The sequence below is a fragment of the Populus euphratica genome, unplaced genomic scaffold (genome assembly GCF_000495115.2).
Source record: "Populus euphratica unplaced genomic scaffold, PopEup_1.0 scaffold87.1, whole genome shotgun sequence".
NCBI lineage: Eukaryota > Viridiplantae > Streptophyta > Magnoliopsida > Malpighiales > Salicaceae > Populus > Populus euphratica.
Genome location: NW_011499900.1, coordinates 930,750 through 951,324, shown reverse-complemented (window position 1 = coordinate 951,324; position 20,575 = coordinate 930,750). Strand labels below are relative to the sequence as shown.

Genomic DNA, 20,575 nt, shown 5'->3' with positions numbered 1-20,575 from the left:
CCCCAAAATATCTTAGTGGGCTAACTTATGAAATCAGTCGTGTGAGAATGTTTGTTCACATGGTTTAATGCGTTGCAAACCACACATTTTAAAGTAAATTAAATAAATAACTTGATGCTTTTTAAGAAAGACAAACACTACTTTAGCAGTCATCTCATGCAACAACTTACAAGCACAAAAATAAAAAAAGGGAATAGATTAAATAAATGCTTACAATTCTTTTTTTTTGTTCTTAAAGTATTTTAAAAAAGAATTGAAATTTTTTAATTTTTTTCTTTTTTTTTCAAATTAATAATTTTTTTGGTATTTTTAGAATTATTTTAATGTTCTAATATCAAAAAATAATTTTTAAAAATACAAAATATATTATTTTAATATATTTTTGAATAAAAAATATTTTGAAAAACAACTACAACTACATTTTAGCAGGTGAACCTAGGTAATTATACTCTTGCAATTACAATTTAAAAATTATATTATAAAAAATATTTTTAATTTTTATTTTTATAAAATAATTTTTTTTAAAAAAAACATGTTTGATAAAAAAAATATTATGAGATGATTTTTTACCTAAAAAATAAATGAAAAGTAAATCTTCATGAATGAAAACAAATTATTTTAACTTTTACAACACCAAGATTTAAAAAAAAATTAAATTTAATTATGTGTAGAATCCAATAAAAAAAATTATTTAATTAATCAAATAATCTTTTTTATGTAATTTTAGACAAAACAAAAAATAACATCTATTATAATACCAAATACTTGATGAGGATGTTATGCACAACTTTTATGTGTTTTTGAATAACATCTATTATAATACCAAATACTTGACGAGGATGTTATGCACAACTTTTATGTCTACTTTTATGTGTTTTTGGTTTGAAAAAAATTTAAATTAATGGTTTTTTAATTTTTTTATATACTAATGTAAAAATAAAAAATAAAAAAATTTATTTTAATATATTTTCAAATAAAAAACTATTTTAAAAATAATTTACATTATAATAATCAACATTATTGTACGTCACTTCATTTTTTTTAACGAGCTGCAATTACTATTGTTGTATTTTCTATGAACAAAGTATGCGAATAATATTAATTTATTTTTATTTTATTGAATATCAATGAAATTATTGAACTTTTAGGAAACCATGAGAGTAATATTGAAAACTTAAAACTAAGAGGGGTGAAAGTGAAACATTATAAAAACTCTAAGGTCAAAGATATAGTTATTCCTTACTCTATGCACACATTGGAGTGAGATCATGTCTCTTCATACATAAACCCGTCTCTATTACTCTCAGTTTCTCTCTCTGCCTCTCTCTCTCTACAAGCCCTAAGCATTCAACAAATTGTTGAGAGGTAAATAATGTAACCCTTCTCTTCTTTTGTTGTAATTTATTGATTAATTTCAAAATGTGGGTCCATATAACTTCAGAGATCTTCAATTTCTGCTTATTTTAACAACATGCAGTCCTTGATTTCCTCTTTCTTGCTGCAGGAAGAGAGAATCAAGCGTGCAGTGAATTGGGTTTTTTTTTTTGGGTTTTTAGGTCACTGTGGCTTATTGATGTTTGTTGGTATTTTGTGAGCTGTCTTTATTTGTTTTAAATGGTAATGGAAGGAGGTGGATCAGGTAATCATTCAACACCTATAATTGATAAGACAAGAGTTTTGGATGTGGAACCACTGCGTACTTTAGTACCGGTGTTTCCTTCTAGTTCCAAAGCACCACCTTTTGGGCCTTACTCATCTGGGTTTGCACCATTTTATCCTTTTAGTGCACCACAGGGTTCACAAGCAACACCTGACCTTAATCAACAGACACACACCACTCCTGCAGCTCCCCTTCGCTCGTTTCGAGCTACGAAGTCCAATGGGGATCCTTTTGATGAAGGATATGAGTCCTATGATGGTAGCACGGGCTCAGCTAAGCGGAAACCCAAGTCTTCTTCGCAGAAAAGAGCGAGGAAGATTCAAGATTTGGATTTTACCTTGTCTGTTGATGAGAATAATTTTGTTGTAGGAGTTGGTTTGTCTGAAAGGGATGATGGTAACAGGGAAGTAGTTCATAGTATACTAATGAGGTTCGATGCACTTAGGAGAAGGCTTAGTCAATTAGAAGATGCTAAGGAATCGCCTGTTGGGATTATTAGGCGGGCGGATCTGAAAGCAGGGAATATTTTGATGACCAAACAGGTGCGAACAAATATGAGGAAGAGAATTGGAACAGTTCCTGGAGTTGAGATTGGCGATATTTTCTTTTTCCGAATGGAAATGTGCTTACTGGGATTGCATGCTCCATCCATGGGTGGGATTGACTACATGTCTGTAAGGAATGATTTAGAGGAAGAACCGCTGGCTGTAAGTATCGTTTCGTCTGGTTATTATGATGATGATGCTGAGGATAAGGATGTTTTAATATACAGTGGGCAGGGAGGGGCTGCCAACAAGGATAAGGGAGCAACTGATCAGAAACTTGAGAGGGGTAACCTTGCATTAGAGAGGAGTTTGCGCCGGGGCAATGAAGTGAGAGTCATTCGGGGTATGAAAGACTCTGTCAATCAAGCGTCAAAGGTCTATTTATATGATGGCCTGTTTAGGATCCAGGAGTCGTGGGTGGAGAAGGCAAAATCTGGTTGCAATATATTCAAGTATAAGTTGGTTAGAATTCCTGGGCAGCCAGATGCTTTTGGTGTTTGGAAATCAATTGAAAAGTGGAAGGAAGGGCTTTCCTCAAGGGCTGGACTAATTCTTCCAGATCTCACTTCAGGGGCTGAAAGCATGCCTGTTGCACTCGTAAATGATGTTGATGAAGAGAAGGGGCCTGCTCACTTCACATATGTCTCGACTGTCAAGTATTCTAAATCATTTAAATTAACACAACCTGCTTATGGGTGCAACTGTCGAAATGCATGCCAACCAGGCAATTTGAACTGCTCCTGCATTAGAAAAAATGAAGGTAACTTCCCGTACACTGCCAATGGAGTTCTAGTCTGCCGGGCTCCAATGATACATGAATGTGGTCCCACATGTCCATGCTTTCCTAATTGCAAAAATCGGGCATCTCAGACTGGCTTAAAAGCTCGTTTGGAAGTGTTCAAAACAAAGGACAGAGGTTGGGGCCTGCGGTCATGGGATTCTTTTCGTGCTGGTACTTTTATCTGTGAATATGCTGGTGAAGTGATAGAAAAGGTTAGCCAGGTTGGAGAAGAAGGTGAACGAGATGGCTATGTGTTTGATACCTCCCATGTTTATGAATCTTTCAAGTGGAACTATGAACCTGGGTTAGTAGAGGAGGACAGTTCTATTGAAGCTAGTGAGGAACCCAATGTCCCCTCTCCCTTTGTGATAAGCTCAAAGAATGTTGGAAATGTAGCTCGATTCATGAATCACAGTTGTTATCCAAATGTTTTCTGGCAGCCAGTTATGTATGAAAACAACAATGAATCTTTTATCCACATTGCCTTTTTTGCAATGAGACACATCCCCCCTATGACAGAGTTGACTTTTGATTATGGGAAATCTCGCTCGGGTGAGGCTGCAGCTGATGGTGGGAGCACATCACATGGAAGAAGGAAATGTTTATGTGGAGCTCCCATATGTCGGGGCTACTATGGTTGACGGTTAACAAGTGCATGTTTGTGGGTTCTAGTGGCTGCAAGCATGGTCACGGCTGAAAAGGTTTGAAGTCTTTCCCGTGTTTATTTTTACTTGTAGCTAGTTGTTTCTGATGCTTATAATTGTGCATGGTTTACGTACTTCCATCATGCCAATTACATGATGTTGGTGTGCTTTTTTGGGTTCAACTCACTTGTGAATTGTAAAGGTATTATATGCATGCAAAAATTAGAAACTTGTTTGTGACCATATCACACAGATAATTCGAGGGAAAATAAAAAATAGCGTGTTTAAAGATGTTAACCAACTAAATCTTTGAACTTATTCAAATGCATAATATAGTGATGTTCAATAAATAAAAAAGTTTTAATTTAATAACTTTTCTATGCAAGGCAGCTTAATATTTTGAATACTAGCTTTTGTATAGTCAAAAGTTATATTTATTGGAAGCAACGCTATGATCACTGTCAAGGTGATCCTATCCAGAAACATGTTCTTAAGTGGACAGTTAACATCATGAAATATGTAGCAGATCATGAACAATTCTGTTACAATGCTGTAGAAGCCAATTTTATTCTTCCTTTTTGATGATGAATTGCATCGTCTATGATTGTCTTACTTCTCTTTTTAGTTCCAGTAGTTAGATTCTTAATCTATTGAAAAATACTAACTGTTGTTACGGCTGAAACTCTTGCTAAATGAGGATCTGTGATAATCAAATCTTGATAGGCAAATGGCCTTTTCCTCTATTTTCAAGGAGTCATTGGTGTGGAACCTTTGTATGTAAGATTTTATTTTCTTGCTTGTGATTCTATGCTATCCCCTGATTGCTTTGTTCAAGTATCTTCAGTTGCACATTGACCAGTGAGACCCTGTTAAAAGTGTCTGGTAAATTCAATCTTCTTTTTATTGCTTTTGATTCTGAGGTATCCCCTGCTTTTCCTTCTATCCCCCCCTCCCATCTATCTGTTTCCTTTTCTTCTCTTCCCATAAAACCGTGCTCTCAATTCAATAGAACCAAGTGTTTCAATTTCAGCCATACCTTTTCCTCGGTTTCATTAATAACCAAACCCCTAATACTCTATCCCTCCAAACTCCTAATAGTATCCCAAGCTAAAGATACTCAGGGTGTATTTTATTAGCATATCAATAAGCTTTTTTCCTTCAAGTTCACACTACAAATGACTCCCTCCGTGCTAGTGTCATAAATATTTGCCTGCCTTGCATTTCACATTGCTTTAGTGGCTGCAATTAGATTAGGTATTGACCCAAAAGAAGAAAACCGGACTGCTTAAGCATTTTCTCCACTTAACATGTAACTGATAGAAAGCAAGAAGTTTTAATATGCTGCTGGAGTTGCCAACCATCTTGAATATCATAAATTATTCTTCTTGCCTATGCTGCTGGAGTTGCCAATTTATATGATCTCTCCTAACTTGTTTGGCTGGTTATGTTTAGACATGCATGGTGCAAGCAACTGCAATAGAAACTGATTTAAACTTGGATTTTGTGTGTTTCCATTTTGTATTATTTCTTTGATGTCTTTATTCTTTTATGGTTGGTTGTATTTATACAGGCCTGGTGCAAGCACACATTTTTGTTAATGTGAACCTTGGAAGCAACTATTTCCATCCTTTCTCATACCCTGTAATGGAAAGTGATTGTAGCTATGATTTTGTTCAGAATTGCTGTGATGCTGTTTTCTTCACCTTTTTCTAAATCTCCATTGCATCATTGAGACATCTCGTCATACTTCATTTCTTGTAATGCAGTCCCAGGGGATGCTAAAACTATGCCTTTTGAAGTGTGCTTTTGCGCTGCGTTACAATCAAATAGGGATCACTTTTCAGTTTCTCTGTCATCATATGGAGCTAGGTAGGACAGACTGCTAAAGACCCTTTTTCATGGCGCACGACCTCACAAGTCCTTGGGGCTTTCAAATTTTGTGCAGACCACATAATCCCTTGTAATATAATAAGCTTTTGATGAAGCTTCTGTAGCAGTATGTTTATACTCGCGCCTATAACTTTAAAATATTTTGCACCTTACCAATGCTGTAGGAACGCCAGACTGTTGGTTGACGAAGATCCGATGTTTCTGTAGCTGTGAATAATCTGATCTTAACCGGTTTTGAAAATATACACGATAAAAATATTAAGAATGAAAAAATTATAAATCTTGAACATGGTGGGATTTATGAGGTATTTATAGTCAATGAGTCTTATTTTATTTTATTTTATTTTATTTTTTATAGAGAAAAGGGGTTCAAGAATTATTTTATTTTTATAAATTAATGTGATTGTATTCCACTTAAATTTAAGTTCAGTTAAGTTATCTGAGTTTATTTTTAGGTGAAAAATAGATTGATTTAGATATATTATTTAAATCCAAATATATTAGTATCTAGATGTGTGTTCGAGCTCATGGGATGCATGCATTTGTGGTGTTTGTGGTGTTGGGCAGCATGAGGTGTTTGCTTTTTTTCTCGATATATGGCTCAATGGAGTTTTTACATTTTTAGTGTAAAGCTGTAAGCAATATACTTTCAAAACTTTTAAAATTATGACTAAGGTAAAACGTAGTTGCTACTAAGCTGATTGGTCCTTTTACAATAGTGTGTGTGTGTGTGTGTGTATTCGCTTGTAAAAGCAAGGATAGCTTTAAGTTGTTGCTATAGACATTAGAGTCGTCTTCGATAATTTTTATCACCAGTGGAATGGATGGATCAATTTTGCTCAGTGGTGAAAGCAACTTGTCCCTCCATCCACCGTTTGTCTAATTGATAATGGCAAGCAATTACGTTGAAGAGGTTCCTTTATTGCTTTCTGTTGCTGGTGGAACAAATCACCAACTCCATGATGTGTCTTGATTTATCATTAAAGAAACGAAAATATTCAATTGAATTACTCCATGTGGCGACAGGAGAACTTATGTTTTCCCAAGTACGAATGCAACATTAAAGAGCTTGTATGCAAGAACAGTAACGTTCTTGCGTTTGCTACGTGTCTTTTCCAAGCATGCTTGATTCAACACTACAATGATTCATTGGCTTTTTCGCAAGTATTAAAGAAATAGGACAGACGGTTAAATGTTCAGTAACATCTTGAGTTATATGCCTGGCAACTTTTCTCTCAGATTCTTCCTCAGGATTTTGCCTGATGGTGCCTTGGGAATAGCTTCAATGAAGAAAACTCGTTTTATTCTCTTGTAGAATATCACCTGCATCATCATGATCATGTCGGGAACTTGTCAGCAACTAGTGGAAGCACAGCTTGTTTTTCTCTCTCTCAATTAATGAGAAATAAATTGATTGAAGAGTAGGGTTTACCTGTTCATAAATATACTGCTTAATTTCATCTTCGGTGGCCTGAGACTTTTCTGATTTCACTACAAATGCAACAGGAACTTCTCCTGCATCCTCATCTTTCATTCTGAAATTGAGATTATTTCCCATGTTAGATTCATATTCAAGGGTAATGAAACAGGTTACCATTAGTGTAGTAGCTAAGGTGTCGGTCTCAGGCAATTACCCCACTACAGCAGCATCGGATATCTCGGGATGGGCTAGTAACAAAGCTTCGAGTTCAGCAGGAGCAACCTGAAACCCTTTATACTTGATCAATTCCTTCAATCTGTCAACGATGAAAAGCTCATCATCATCATCAATGTAGCCGATATCGCCTGTGTGCAACCATCCTTCTTTGTCTATTGTTCTTGAGGTTGCCTCAGGGTCATTAAGATATCCTGGACATATACAAAAGTCCACACAGCATTTCAGAATTATATATGTATATATTTTGAAAAAATTAATCAACATAAGATTAAGAATCAATTATCTGATTTTTCAATGGGGAGACTTTCTCTTACCTTTCATGATCTGATCACCCCGGATGCAGATCTCACCAGGCTTGTTCCTTCGTAGAGAGGCCCCTGTTTCTGGGTCAACAATCTTCATCTCTGCATTCCTGACTACAGTCCCACATGCACCTGGTTTTATGTCAAATGGTTCCTTGGCAAATGCCAAGCACATTGCTAGAACAGGTCCTGCCTCGGTCATTCCATATCCCTATTACATCAAATGAAATCATTGATTAGCCTTGCTCTGTATGCATATTTTCTATTTTAACATTAAAATCTTGTATGCATTAAAGCACAATTCACGCATGCAAGACATGGGAATGATCCAAAAGACAGTGCATCAGAACTTAGCTGCAAAACTCCCATCCTTTAGTCCATACCCTATGAAATTAATGTTGATTATACACAGGAGGAGGAGGTGATCTGTTAAAAATTACATATGTGATATTGGTTACATTAATTTCATGGTGAGAAAGACCCTTCAACCCCCTAAGTATTAAAAAAAGAAAAACTATCTTCTTAAAAATAAGCTAATGGTAGAAATTTTATGTTTGTATTACGGTGGAGAGTGCTTTTCTACAAGTGTCTTTTAATTTTTTTAATATTTTTTATATTATCATATTAAAATCATTAAAAAAATCAATTTAATACCATAAAGCACAAACTGAAACTAAAAATAAATACATCCTTGAAAGGCTAAAAATATAACCTATTTTTCGGGTTTTAATACTTGTAAGCACTGAGTAGGACACAACTACGGCCCTCCTAAAATTTAATGGAAAAATAAACCGACAAGGTCTGTCTAAATTCCAATGAAATGGTACACATTTATTAACTTCGATGAAGAAAGAGAGACTAATTAATAACCGACAAGGTCTGTCTAAATTCCAATGAGATGGTACACATTTATTAACTTCAATGAAGAAAGAGAGACTAATTAATGTTGATTAAAGAGTATTAAATTACGTTCCTGTATGCTATAACAGAGCCGGCCCATCAGCTTTGTGCAGCACAGATACCGGGTGGAGACGTGGAGTCCATGGCTCCATATCTGAGATAGGAGATGGTGGACCTACTTCAATAAAAAAAAATCTATGACCATGTCTTATCGATTTCTTTTTATTGGTTTCCAGTCCCATTTCGCAAATGGATTCCCCCCCTTGATGTTATTCTGAGACCACTAATTTGGAGGAGTATATTAGCAGTATAATAACGTACTTTCTGTCATCCCAGAAGAAAAGAAATATTTACTGTCATATTGTAAACGCTAAATTATTGGAGAACAGATTTTACCGAGTATTAAATTAGGAAAATATACGTTGAAAACCAGATAAAAAGATGCCCCCCTTTCGAGGGATTGTAGTTTTCTGTTGATCAAACAAGAATGGGGAAAATGATAGAGATAAACGAACAAATAAAAATTAAAAAACTGTAGATATGATGTAAGAAAAATGAAGGGGGCATGCATACCTGACCAAGTCTAGCCTGAGGAAACTTAGCTCTGACAGTATCTTCAAGTTCCTTGCCCAATGGAGCCCCTCCAGATTTTATCATCCTCAAAGAAGACAAGTCATGCTTGTCAAGATCAGGTGACTTAGCAATTGCCAACATCACAGGTGGAACAACTGGTGCTATAGATACCTTGTACTTCTCAATCAATCCCAGCAAAGTACCAATCTCAAACTTCGGCATTATCAAAATCGAGGCACCAACTCTCAGCCCACAGAGCATTATTGAATTCAGAGCATAGATATGGAACATAGGCAACACACACAAAATCACATCTTCACTGTGAAAATACAGGTTAGGATTGTCTCCATCTACTTGTTGAGCCACGCTGGTTATTAGCCCTTTGTGCGTTAACATGACCCCTTTTGGCAACCCTGTAGTCCCTGATGAATAAGGCAATGCTACAACATCATCAGGACTAAAGTCGACCTGGGGCACTTCATTTTCATCAGCCTGTGTTAGCTCTGAAAAGTGCAAGCACCCATCTGGGGCAGAGTCTACGCACATGACCTTAACATCATTTTCTCGGGCAAAATCTTTAACCTTCTCGTAGTAACAAGCCTGTGTTATCAAAAGCTTTGCTCTTGAGGCCTTGGCATGTTTGGCTAGCTCTGCAGGGGTGGAAAAAGGATTGGCAGCAGTGGTCATGGCACCTCTGTGTGAAGCGCCTAGGAAAGCAAGCACGAATTCAGGTGAACTTGGTAGGAAAAGCATGATCACATCACCTTGTTGAATACCAATCTTGTTAAGACCAGAAGCAACTCTTCTTGCTGTGAGCTCAACGTCAGCATAGGTGTAGACATCTCCGTTCGCGCCATTTATCAGGCAAGGTTTCGATGAATGTTTAGACGAGTTTTCAAGAACGTACGAATGCAGAGGAAGGTTTTTCGGGATGTAGATGTCTGGTAATTTTGAGCGAAAGATGAATTCTTCTTGTGGATTCATTATGGCGTCCATTGCGGGCTAAAGATGCAGAGGGAGAGATGGTGAGTTTTAGGTGCCCTCTGTTTTTTTATGGTAGGAGACCTGAGAAAGCAGAGTGCAGAGCATTCATGCTGATATAGAATCGGTTGGCATGGAGGGCGGGGGTTGGTGAAAGGATAAATTGGGTATCATGGAGTTGTTGGGGGGTAATATAGGGAAAACATTGATTGAAAATTGGGATGCGTTTGGTGAAGAATCTGTGGAGTTGGGTTGGTGGGATTGGGGTTTAATGGCGAGGAACGGTGGTGGGTTCCCATTTCGGTTGGCTATGAAAGTGGCCTTTTGACTTGAGAGAGGGTGGCTTGCCCTCCACTTGCCTTTTCACAGACCACCGATCCATTGTATTTTATGCACTAATTTATTTGCTAGCGCCTGTGCCTCTCCTCTCACCTACTGCCTCAAATGCAAAAGAGCTAAATCATACACTAATAAGATATTAATTTGATTAGGTTTTTTGTGATGTAATTAATCCATTCAAATCCCATATAAATTTGATTGAATTAACAAAAATACTATTATTTTAATTAATAACAAATGATTAGATAACCCCATGAATTAACCTCATAATTTAATAATCTAAATCTTTTTTAATTTTAGTTTTCAAATTGAGCTGCGATGCCCCCAAGTCGAGTAGTCATTTGACAACTGGTCACCTCTCTTTGACCTTTTTAATTTATTTTACAAAATTAGAGAGAATAATTAATTAGTTCTTGAATCTAGACGAACTATTTAATTCATTTTACAAAAAAACAATAAAATTAAATATCACATGAATATATTTTTTTCGCAAAAGGGTTCGAGTTCAAGACTCTAATTTTTGTTTTCAAAGAAAAGAACAATATTTAAAGCTATATCTTATTGGCAAAGTATGTATAAATCTAACATGAATCTACCAAACCTATTTTATAAACAAATCACTCCAACAAATATTATTCATTATATATATATAATTTTCCCGTCATCATGAGAAATCACACCTACAAAAACAAAAAAACTAGTGCTAGACATATCTCAATCACAACTACCCTATGAACCTCCATCATAGCCATGGTCCTCATGCATGCATATGTGTGTGTATATACATATATATAAACCTATAAAAAAGGAGGAGTGACCTAACTTCTCTTTCCTTTGTGTTCATGCCGACGTCAATAAATGATTAGAAAGGATCCCATACAACCAAGCCTACAGAAGAATGAAGAGGAAGCAAGACTTTCCAATAAATGCAGAATCTTGTCCAAGCCGATGGGCGTCGGAGGAATTTGACCTGACATGGAGTTGGTGGAGCCTAATGGGAATGCTTCTTTAAATAATCGAATCAAGGCTCGGAAGAGGAACTTGTTGGGTCCAAGTCAAAGAGGAGACATCCTCTTCATCTTTTTATCCATCTTCAACGCTACTTGTTTCTTTTCTTGAGCGGTGTCTTTTTTATTTTTGATTAATATGAATTAATTTGAATATACTTCAATATTTAAAAATTAACAATTATATAAATATTTAATGGCTAAAATTGATCTCAAAAATATACTTTAATCCCTCAATTTATAAAATTAAACCTTATCATTCCTTTATATTTTTTAAAATTCAATTTTGATTCACAACTTTATTTATGTTGTTTTTAATTTTCTGATTTTGAAAGAAAAAAGAATCTGATATAGAAAAAAAAAATCAATATTCTTGCATATTCCGATTATCAAATTAGTTAATATTAGTCTTCATGAATTTCATAGGATAAATGATAGAGTTTTTAATGGTGTTTTCAAATATTTCATGATATACAATAAAAAATAACACTGTTTATATTTTTTTTAATATAATTATATATTTTTTATCCAACCCGTAACCTAAAGATTTTCACCAATAACTTCTTTTTTTACCACCACTACCACATGCGAGAATTTTTTTGTCCAAGTCGATAAGGCCCGTCTGAGAAATTTGACCAGAAATAGAGTTGGTGGAGCTTAATGGAAATGCATCTTTAAAAAATCGAATCAAATTATACAAAATAGAATCTTGTTCGGTCTCCTGTTTCGGTCAATGAAGAGAAATCCAAGGAACAAGTAACCAAAAAAAAAAAGAAAAGAAAAACAAGAACATGTAGAAGAATCTCCATGAAAATAAATCTAAACCTGTAAAATAATTAAGCTCGACATTAGCATAATCATCCAAAACCAGGTAGTTTCCTCATCTCTTCCTCATCACCTAAACTTAAATTAGTTGTAATTACAAATCATGTGCTCTTCTCCAACTTTTAATTCACATCATGCAATGTAGTTATAAAACTTGGTTTGATGACTTTTTATTTTGTTTGGTAGTGTAATTATAATTATTTTTTAAATAATTTTTCATATTAAAATATATATTAATATTTTTTTTATTTTTTTAAAATTATTTTTAATATTAGTATATCAAAATAATTTAAAAATATTAAAAACATATTAATTTGAAGTTACTAAAAAAATAAAAAAATTTAATTTTTTTAAAAAACACTTTTAAGATACGAAAACAAATAAGTTAAGTTTTTATTTATCAAAATAATATCATTTTATTTTGATAAATGAAAAAAAGGATTTATATTAACCAAATCCTGCTCTTATAACTATATCATGCAGGAAAATATAATATTCAACTGCTAAATGAGTGGAGGCACAATTAAAAACATGTGCACAGTAAGTGGTAATCAAACATCTAAGAGCAATACATGCAACGGTCACAGTTCCTCAGGGGACTTCGATATAATTGATTTAAAGCAATGCAGGTAGGCAAATTGCATTTCTCTGCATGTTAATCTCCTCAAATGCAAAGAAATTGTTCTGCTTACAGACTGGTGAAGGATAACAAGGCCGAATAGTTCACAACGAAAAGGAGGTGCTGTTGGGCTGAAACAGGTGTTTAAAACTTCAACCTTAATGCAGCCAGAAGCCTTTGTCTCTCAGCCCGCATGCTCCTCAATCTTCTTTTCTGCTCCATCACGGAATCATAAACATTACCGGGGTCTTCTGTTTCAAGAGAATTCTCCATGAGTTTCACATACAGATTTCCTAGACTGACCTCTTCCTCTTCCTCTTCCTTGCCTTCATCTTGTCCTCCTTGTTCCTCTGCTAGCTTACCTTTCTCAGCTACTTCCTTCTCTTTCTCTTTATTCACTCTGGACATGGCAGTTTCCTGCACTCTGTAGCAAGAAATGGAGTGAGGAGAACCCTACTGAAACAAAAAATTCTGATTTATATCTAGCAATAAAGGTGCCAGTTATATACCCGTATTTGTCGTCCTCTGTATTCCAAGGACTTTCATTGGATTTATGAACATTTTCATGCTCCTCCTCATCTGGGCTCTCTCTATCTCTTTTTTCAAGAATGATCTTTATTTGGTCCTTGAAAAATTGTTCTTGAAAGTCCATCTTAGGAAAAGAATTGTTATGATCAGTCAAAATGGATAAAGGGACATGCAGAGATTATTCAGTTAAAATCAAAACCATGGAAGCAAAACAGGTCAAAGCAACGAGAAGCTACACCTCTAGCACTAGATATCATGCAAGGAACATGGAGGTAACTCATCATGAATAACTAGCACGGTTTTCATGGACAGTAGTGATTGTTTAACTAGAGAACTATCAGAAAAGGCAAGACATATAAGCTCATGAGCTTTCGGTAACTATTACCTCTTCCTTGTTCTGTTCATGCTGCAATTTGATTTTCTGTCTCAAAACATCAATTTCCCTCATTGCATTTTCCAGCCTCCCCCTCATTATGACATTTGATTCTTCAAGAAGTTTTAGGTGCCTTTGTTCTTCAGCTACTTTGTTGTTCATCCAGATAAACTGGTGACTGTCCTCGGTCGTTTTCCTGATCTGGTTCACAGCCATTTCTTCGTATGATCCCATTTCACATTTCAGCATGGGGTTACCTGCTGATCAATGGCACAGCATGCCATTTAGATTTTAGAGTATATATGATTTATTGGAAGACTTTTAGATTCAATGGCACAGAATTGAGCAGATAAAACTACTTGAATACAATCAATACCTCCTCGCGTGTTACTTATTTGTCCCTCACATGACCTATCTAGAGATCGTGCAGCAGTGCTCTTGAAATATCTGGGGCATGTTCGGAAGCCTCCTTTTCCTCTGTCAACTGCCATCTCAGAATCAGCATTGCTTGTGATGGCTTGATTCTGATCCATGTCTGTATGTCCCCATGCTTTAGGATTAGGATTCTGTGGACCCTGCTGTTTTGCGGCAATGGTTTCAGCCATTTTCACATGCTTACTTTCAATAAACCCCAACTCACCTTCATCTGGTGCTGAGTTGAGACTGATAACTTCCACTGCACCAGGACTTACTGATTCAGCTTCACTCTTTGGTGTCGGATTACCATTACTGGCATCAACAGTGAGAGACTTGCCAGTGTCATTTCTAGAACTCGTGTCCATACTCAACTCTTGGCTGCGCCATTCCTTTTCTAAAAGTTCCAAAGTTTTGCTGTAAAAAATTATTCAAAAATTTTAAAACACAGCAGTTCTTGAAACAAAAACTCAATTAAGTGATGACACTTTTCCGTGCGAGGAAACAAAAAATTAAATAAAATTCTGCCTAACTGAACGACCAATGAAAAGGCTCTGAACTTGATAGATCATTCTTTTACTAATAGCCAAAAATTACATTTCTTGGGTTTGTCCTAAATTATGGGCAAAAGTGAGAAAATAAATACTCATGTATATAATCCATATAAAAATCTAAAGCTGTCATATTTTAGGATAAGACTTCTCCGGGAGTGCTTACATTCTCTATATTTTGGTGGCTAGAGATTTGAGTTATTTTGGAATTTTGGGTGAAAGAGCAATTTTGTATGACATCTCGTAATCTTCTATTTTCTGTGAATTTAGTAACATCATCAACAAGCTCATATAATAAAGACATAATAGCAATAATGTTTTGGACAAGACATTCAATGTATGCTGTTCTCAAATTTAGAACATACTGACCTGCAGCCTAAGCAAAAGATCAGACCAGAGCTCTCATTTTTAATGATCTGATACTTTTCCTTCCTTTCCAGGCACATGTCACAGGAACTTAGAGATGGTTCACCCTTTTCTAGCACTCGCGGTGGTGGTTCAATCTTGTGTCCTAAAATTGCTTCCATGTTGGTCTTGGACGGAGTTGATGATGGCACATTGCTTGGCATCTGACAACTGATCAAAGAAGCCTTTAGAGCCTCTTCGAACTGTAATTCTTCAGCAAATTGAGCATCTAACAGGGCACGTAAAATCTCATCTTCTGATTCGTTTTGCTGCAAGAAAGATGGAAAGTAACCATCATTGTTAATAAGAGGATCAAGGAAGGCGGGCTCTATTGCCATGTTCTTATCACAAAATCTGTCTTCAACCTTGATCCTCTTCTCTCACACTGCACCATGGTCTCTCAACATCTACTACTTAAATGTCTGTCAAGAACTTACTTTGGAAGCTGTTTCTTTGGCAACTTCCTCGAGGGTTCAGCACTTTTTTACCTTTGATGGACTTGCTTTCCTTGGCTTTTCCTAGCCAAGAAATGGAGGCCAGGCACGCGTTATGGCCTTTTGTCCTTTTCCTATCACGTAACATACTGTTTGAGAACGTGATGCAAAAAATTTAAAATTTTATTTTTATTAAAATTTAATATATTTAATATTATTTTAATGTATTAATATTAAAAATAAAAAATATTATTAATACATATTTTAGTATAAAAAATTATTTAGAAAACAATTACAACAAAAAAACATAAACATATATATATATATATATATATATATATATATATATATCATCCCTTATACACTACATAATCGGAGGAGATAATTCCAATTAATTGAAACTGAACTCATCAACGAATTTAGCTACAAAAAGTTTGATTCATCTACATAAAAAAATAATAAATTCTATAGATTTGGGCTAGTGCTCTATTTGATCCCCTGCTAGAAATTATATCTTTGTTAGGTCTCTTCTGTCTCAGTCAATGAAGAGAAATCTCTTGATCTTTTTATCCATTTTCAACACTACTTGTTTCTTTTCGTAAATCTAAGCCGTGTACAATTACTACGCGATCACATTTTTTTATATGAAACACAACTAAGAGATTCTATTAATTAATTCATTCACATCATGCAACATGATTATAAAACTTGACCCAGTGCAGACGGAGAGAAGAGGGTTGCTGTCCTTCTGCTGGTGCGGACCGGTCTGATTTGGGGGCTGCTGTTGGGTTTGTTATAGGTGATACGCATTGTGCAGTGGGCGACGAGGCTGGTGGGTTCTTAGGCAGCAGAGCAGTGAATGTTGGTTCTATTACCAGGGAGGTTTATGGGAAAGAGGTTTGTTTTCTTGAAACAATTTTCTTCTGGTTTGGTTTTAGTTACTGGATTTGTGGTGTGGATGAGTTTTTCTGTGGAAGAGGGCCGGGTGGCTGGTCTGTGTGTGGAAGATGAACAGGGGATAAGGTTTTGGTCAAAAGAATGGCGTATTTAGCTGAGTGTAACTTTGTTTTTCAGATCACTTGCTCACAAATCTAGGGTTTACGATGTGCTTTGAATTTTCGAGAATGTGAACAAGTTCATGGATTGTTTAATTACGAGAATAATTAAAAGTTTATTGATAACTAAAACGTAAAGAAAAAAAACTAGGAAGACTAAGCAGTGTTTGAGAACGGTGTTGAACTTGTATTTTAAAAAATTTAAAAAAAATTTATTTTTTATTTTTATTAAAATTTAATATAATTTATACGTTTTACATTGTTTTGTTTTGATGTACTATATTAAAAATAATTTTTAAAAAATAAAAAAATATCATTAATATGTATTTTAATATAAAAATTTATTTGAAAAACAACCGCTATCACACTACCAAACACACTCTAAAAGAATTTAACTAAAGAAAAATCCATTGTTTAATATAAAAAATTATTTGAAAAATAACCGCTATCACATTACCAAACACACTACCAAACACACTTTAAGAAAATTTAATTGAGGAAAAATCCGTTATTTTATTAAATCATAAAAAAATTCTAATATTTTAAAAAATAAAACATAAATATGAAAATTAGAACAAATAACTAAATTTATACCAAACTAAATAAAATATTCAATAATAACTGAGTTAAACTCAATAAATAAATCAAAATAAAATCTCAAATATTCCTGTAAATATAATATCTAACAATAATAAAATTAAATCCTATAAATAATTCCAAATAAAAATAAAAATTGAGCTATCCTCCATCATCATGGACTCTACAGACGTGTGAGCCATGTCTTGAGTGTGATGTCTCCATTACTCCTCGTCTGTGTTCTGAGGATCCCCTCCCTTTTCATCTCTTTCTTCAAGAATATTCTTTATTTGGTCCTTGAAAAATTGTTCTTGAAAGTCCGTCTAAAGAAAAGAGTTGTTACGATCAGTCAGAATAGATGAAGGGACATACAGAGATTATTCAGTTAAAATCATGAGAGCAAAACAGGTCAAAGCAATGAGAATCTACACCTCTAGCACTAGATATCATGCAAGGAATATGGAGATTACTCGTCATGAATAACTAGCATGGTTTTCATGGACAGTAGTGAATAGTGATTGTTTAGCTAGAGAATCATCAGGAAAAGCAAGACATATAAGCTCATGAGCCTTCGGTGACTGTTACCTCTTCCATGTGCTGTTCATGCTGCAATTTGATTTTCTGTCTCAAAATATCAATTTCCTTCATTGCATTCTTCAGCCTTTCCCTCAACATGGCATTTGATTCTTCAAGAAGTTTTAGGTGCCTTTGTCCTTGAGCTACCTTGTTGTTCATCCAGATAAGCTGGTGACTGTCCTCGCTCATTTTCCTGACCTTGTTCACAACCATTTCTTGGTATGATCTCATTTCACATCTCAGCTTGGGCTTACCTACAGATCAATTGCATTGCATGTCACTTGAGAGAGTATAGAGTATATATGATTTATTGGCAGAATTTGAGGTTCGCGAAAGTTCAAGTTAAGCAAATAGAACCTTTTGAATACTGGTTGAAACAATCCACGTCTTCTTTCATTGCCATGAAACCATGAAGTTGGCGCTCTTCATTTGGCAGGAAGTAGACTGGACGATGATTCCAAGCATCTCTACCTGTTCCTTGTTCTTCAAAATGCTTATGCAGGCGCTCTGCCTCTAAAAAGCCCCTTGCTGAGCTCTCAAAAATCAAAACACTAATCCCACGATGTCCATGACAATTGTAAGCATGTTGAACCTTCATGATAGCGTCATATGAGCTGAAGGAGTCGAGCAGCTCTTTGCTTGTCATGCCAACCCACTGAAATCCATTTTGGTGCAACAAATAGTTGATTAGATCATAATCAGATACATTATTTTTGAAACAATGACAATTAAATACTGAACAGCATTTCTATCTTCATTTCTTTCTGTGAATGTGAGAACAGGACACGCATACCTTATTGTTCTCATCTTTCATAAGGCTAGTATTTCTAATGATGACCATAGGAGGCCAAACAATCTCATCATTTTTCTTCTCATGTTTTATACCTCTCCATTTACTCAACACTTTGGCAGCAGGAATGTCAGAAGTTCCCTTACTGCATAACTTCTCTTCCAACAGCCGTGCGAATTCCTGGTGGAGCTTCACCCTTTTTCCAAGTTTGGTTTTGGCATGTAATATCAGGGCCCGCAGGCCTTGGTACCATTTGTTAGCACCAGAACCTCCTTGGCATACAGGACAGTGCCACTGCCTAGCATGTTCATTGACATCCGCAGGTGCCAATTTCTCCAATATCCCAAGGAATTCCTTCAACAGAGTTCTCTTCTTGGTATTCCCAGGGCTCTTTTCAGAGGGATCGGAATCAGAATCAGATTCATCATTATCATCAAAAGCATCAGAGTCAGAAAGATCATCCACCAAGTCAATAAGATTATTCTGAATACCATTTGCATCTCTTTCTTGACCAGCGTCTGAACCCTTTCCTGGAGTACGATCAATAGCTCCTCGCGTGTTACATATTTGTCCCACACATGACCTGTCTAAAGATCGTGCAGCAGTGCTCTTGAAATATCTGGAGCGTGTTCGGAAGCCTCCATTTCCTCTGTCAGCTGGCATCTCAGAATCAGCATTACTTGGAATGGCTGGATTCTTATCCACGTCTGTATATCCCCATGCTTTAGGATTAGGACTCTGTGGACCCTGCTGTTTTGCGACAATGGGTTCAGCCATTTTCCTATGCTTACTTTCACTGAACCCCAACTCACCTTCATTTGGTGCTGAGTCGAGACTGACAGCTTTCACTGCAACCTTGGCAGTGTCATTTCTAGAACCCATATCCATACTCAACTCTTTGCTGCACCATTCTTTTTTTGACAGTTCCAAAGTTTTGCTGTGAAAAATTAGTCAAAAAATTTAGAATACAGGAGTTCATGAAACAAAACTCAATTAAGTGATGACAAACTTTTCTGTTCGAGGAAAAAACAATTAAAGAAAATTCTGCCTTACTGAACAGACCAATGAAAAGGCTCCTGAACTTGATAGATCATTCTTTTACTAATAGCTAAGAATTAGATTCATCTCTTTCCCTTTATGTAAAATTGTTGCTGATTAATATGGAAGTTTTAATCAACGCTCTTCTGAAATTCATCTGTAAAGTCTGCCCGGAAAGTGGGAATTTGTAGCGATATTTCGAAAGTTATAGTTTAGTTTCGATGGATTAAATCCTTTGAGAGGATATTGATTGTTTATACTCAAACTATTGTTATGTTGGCCTTAGCAATTAGCATTTAGTGGAAAATTCTACTGTTCCTTACCAGTTTATCAGTCAGGTCAAATCCCCTCCCTGCTTTACACAGTAAACTTCTACAGGACGATAAGGCCTAATGGTATGTAAAAGTGGGTATAGCTCAATGTAGTAACATCATCAACAAGCTCATATAATAAAGACATACTAGCAATAATGTTTTGGACAAAATATTTACTATATGCTGTTCTCAAATTTAAAACTTACTGACCTGCAGCCTAAGCAAAATATCTGACCAGAGCTTTCATTTTTAATGATCTGATATTTTTCTTTCCTTTCCAGGCAAATGTCACAAGAACTCAGTGATGATTGACCTTTTTCTATCACTTGCGGTGATGGTTCAAACTTGTGTCCTGAAATTGCTTCCATGTTGGTCTTGGACGGAGTTGATGATGACACAATGCTTGGCATCTGACAACTGATCAAAGAAGGCTGTGGAGCCTCTTGGAACTGTAATTCTTCAGCAAATCCAGCTTCTAACCGAGCACGTAAAATTTCATCATTGTTAATAAGAAGATCAAAGAAGGCTGGTTCTGTTGCCATGTTCTTATCACAAATCTGTCTTCAACCTTGATCCTTTTCTCTCACAATGCACCATTGTCTCTCAACATCTACCACTTAAATATCTGCCAAGAACTTACTTTGGAAGCTGTTTCCTGGGCAACTTCCTTCGAGGGTTTAACACTTTTGTGGTTACTTCGGAAGTTGCTTCTCGGACAACTTCTCTTGAGGGTTTAACACTTCTGTAGCTTTGATTCACTTGCTTTACAAGGCTTTTCCTAGACAAGGAGTGCAGGGT

At 35.6% G+C, this 20,575-nt stretch overlaps 4 protein-coding genes across 7 annotated transcripts; 1 reads left to right on the top strand and 3 right to left on the bottom strand.

The window, feature by feature from the left end:
- Window positions 1-1,265: 1,265 nt before the first annotated feature.
- On the top strand, window positions 1,266-5,726 carry LOC105132691 (histone-lysine N-methyltransferase, H3 lysine-9 specific SUVH1). Of its 2 annotated transcripts, XM_011036325.1 has the most exons (4): window positions 1,266-1,365; window positions 1,505-3,687; window positions 5,201-5,224; window positions 5,397-5,726. In XM_011036325.1, exon 2 carries the CDS (start codon window positions 1,615-1,617, stop codon window positions 3,625-3,627), a length of 2,013 nt encoding a protein of 670 aa, XP_011034627.1. In that variant the 5' UTR covers window positions 1,266-1,365; window positions 1,505-1,614; the 3' UTR covers window positions 3,628-3,687; window positions 5,201-5,224; window positions 5,397-5,726. The 2 variants fall into 2 exon arrangements, with proteins under 2 accessions (XP_011034627.1, XP_011034626.1); XM_011036324.1 differs by lacking the exon at window positions 5,201-5,224.
- A 767-nt stretch (window positions 5,727-6,493) lies between these two features.
- LOC105132690 (4-coumarate--CoA ligase 1-like) lies at window positions 6,494-10,040 on the bottom strand. The gene is made up of 5 exons (XM_011036323.1): window positions 8,953-10,040; window positions 7,492-7,690; window positions 7,155-7,368; window positions 6,953-7,055; window positions 6,494-6,843 (listed from the first exon to the last, which is right to left on the bottom strand). The coding sequence occupies exons 1-5, from the start codon at window positions 9,946-9,948 to the stop codon at window positions 6,733-6,735; spliced, it is 1,623 nt and encodes a 540-aa protein (XP_011034625.1). The 5' UTR covers window positions 9,949-10,040; the 3' UTR covers window positions 6,494-6,732.
- Window positions 10,041-12,616: 2,576 nt separating this feature from the next.
- LOC105132688 (uncharacterized) lies at window positions 12,617-15,425 on the bottom strand. 3 transcript variants are annotated; one of them, XM_011036321.1, is made up of 6 exons: window positions 14,959-15,425; window positions 14,001-14,455; window positions 13,637-13,884; window positions 13,233-13,375; window positions 13,033-13,147; window positions 12,617-12,936 (listed from the first exon to the last, which is right to left on the bottom strand). In XM_011036321.1, exons 1-6 carry the CDS (start codon window positions 15,330-15,332, stop codon window positions 12,868-12,870), a joined length of 1,404 nt encoding a protein of 467 aa, XP_011034623.1. In that variant the 5' UTR covers window positions 15,333-15,425; the 3' UTR covers window positions 12,617-12,867. The 3 variants fall into 3 exon arrangements, with proteins under 3 accessions (XP_011034623.1, XP_011034621.1, XP_011034622.1); XM_011036319.1 differs by having other exon boundaries at window positions 12,617-13,147; XM_011036320.1 differs by having other exon boundaries at window positions 12,617-13,147; window positions 13,637-13,881.
- Window positions 15,426-17,175: 1,750 nt separating this feature from the next.
- On the bottom strand, window positions 17,176-20,339 carry LOC105132689 (protein SUPPRESSOR OF GENE SILENCING 3-like). Its single transcript, XM_011036322.1, has 5 exons — window positions 19,988-20,339; window positions 18,429-19,362; window positions 17,993-18,290; window positions 17,645-17,889; window positions 17,176-17,382 (listed from the first exon to the last, which is right to left on the bottom strand). The coding sequence occupies exons 1-5, from the start codon at window positions 20,317-20,319 to the stop codon at window positions 17,284-17,286; spliced, it is 1,908 nt and encodes a 635-aa protein (XP_011034624.1). The 5' UTR covers window positions 20,320-20,339; the 3' UTR covers window positions 17,176-17,283.
- Between the last annotated feature and the right edge of the window lie 236 nt (window positions 20,340-20,575).

What these genes read in the sequence shown, in the direction of transcription:
- LOC105132690 (XM_011036323.1), bottom strand. Translation starts at nt 9,948, where the DNA reads ATGGACGCCATAATGAATCCACAAGAAGAATTCATCTTTCGCTCAAAA. An exon ending in GGGTGATCAGATCATGAAAG is followed by an intron (nt 7,369 to 7,491) that starts GTAAGAGAAAGT and finishes GTATATGTCCAG; the next exon opens with GATATCTTAATGACCCTGAG. An exon ending in TCCGATGCTGCTGTAGTGGG is followed by an intron (nt 7,056 to 7,154) that starts GTAATTGCCTGA and finishes TCTCAATTTCAG; the next exon opens with AATGAAAGATGAGGATGCAG.
- LOC105132691 (XM_011036324.1), top strand. Translation starts at nt 1,615, where the DNA reads ATGGTAATGGAAGGAGGTGGATCAGGTAATCATTCAACACCTATAATT.
- LOC105132689 (XM_011036322.1), bottom strand. Translation starts at nt 20,319, where the DNA reads ATGGCAACAGAACCAGCCTTCTTTGATCTTCTTATTAACAATGATGAA. An exon ending in ATATTTTGCTTAGGCTGCAG is followed by an intron (nt 19,363 to 19,987) that starts GTCAGTAAGTTT and finishes AATTTTTCACAG; the next exon opens with CAAAACTTTGGAACTGTCAA. An exon ending in TTTCAACCAGTATTCAAAAG is followed by an intron (nt 17,890 to 17,992) that starts GTTCTATTTGCT and finishes ATTGATCTGTAG; the next exon opens with GTAAGCCCAAGCTGAGATGT.
- LOC105132688 (XM_011036319.1), bottom strand. Translation starts at nt 15,332, where the DNA reads ATGGCAATAGAGCCCGCCTTCCTTGATCCTCTTATTAACAATGATGGT. An exon ending in ATCTTTTGCTTAGGCTGCAG is followed by an intron (nt 14,456 to 14,958) that starts GTCAGTATGTTC and finishes AATTTTTTACAG; the next exon opens with CAAAACTTTGGAACTTTTAG. An exon ending in ATGAACAGAACAAGGAAGAG is followed by an intron (nt 13,376 to 13,636) that starts GTAATAGTTACC and finishes TCTTTTCCTAAG; the next exon opens with ATGGACTTTCAAGAACAATT.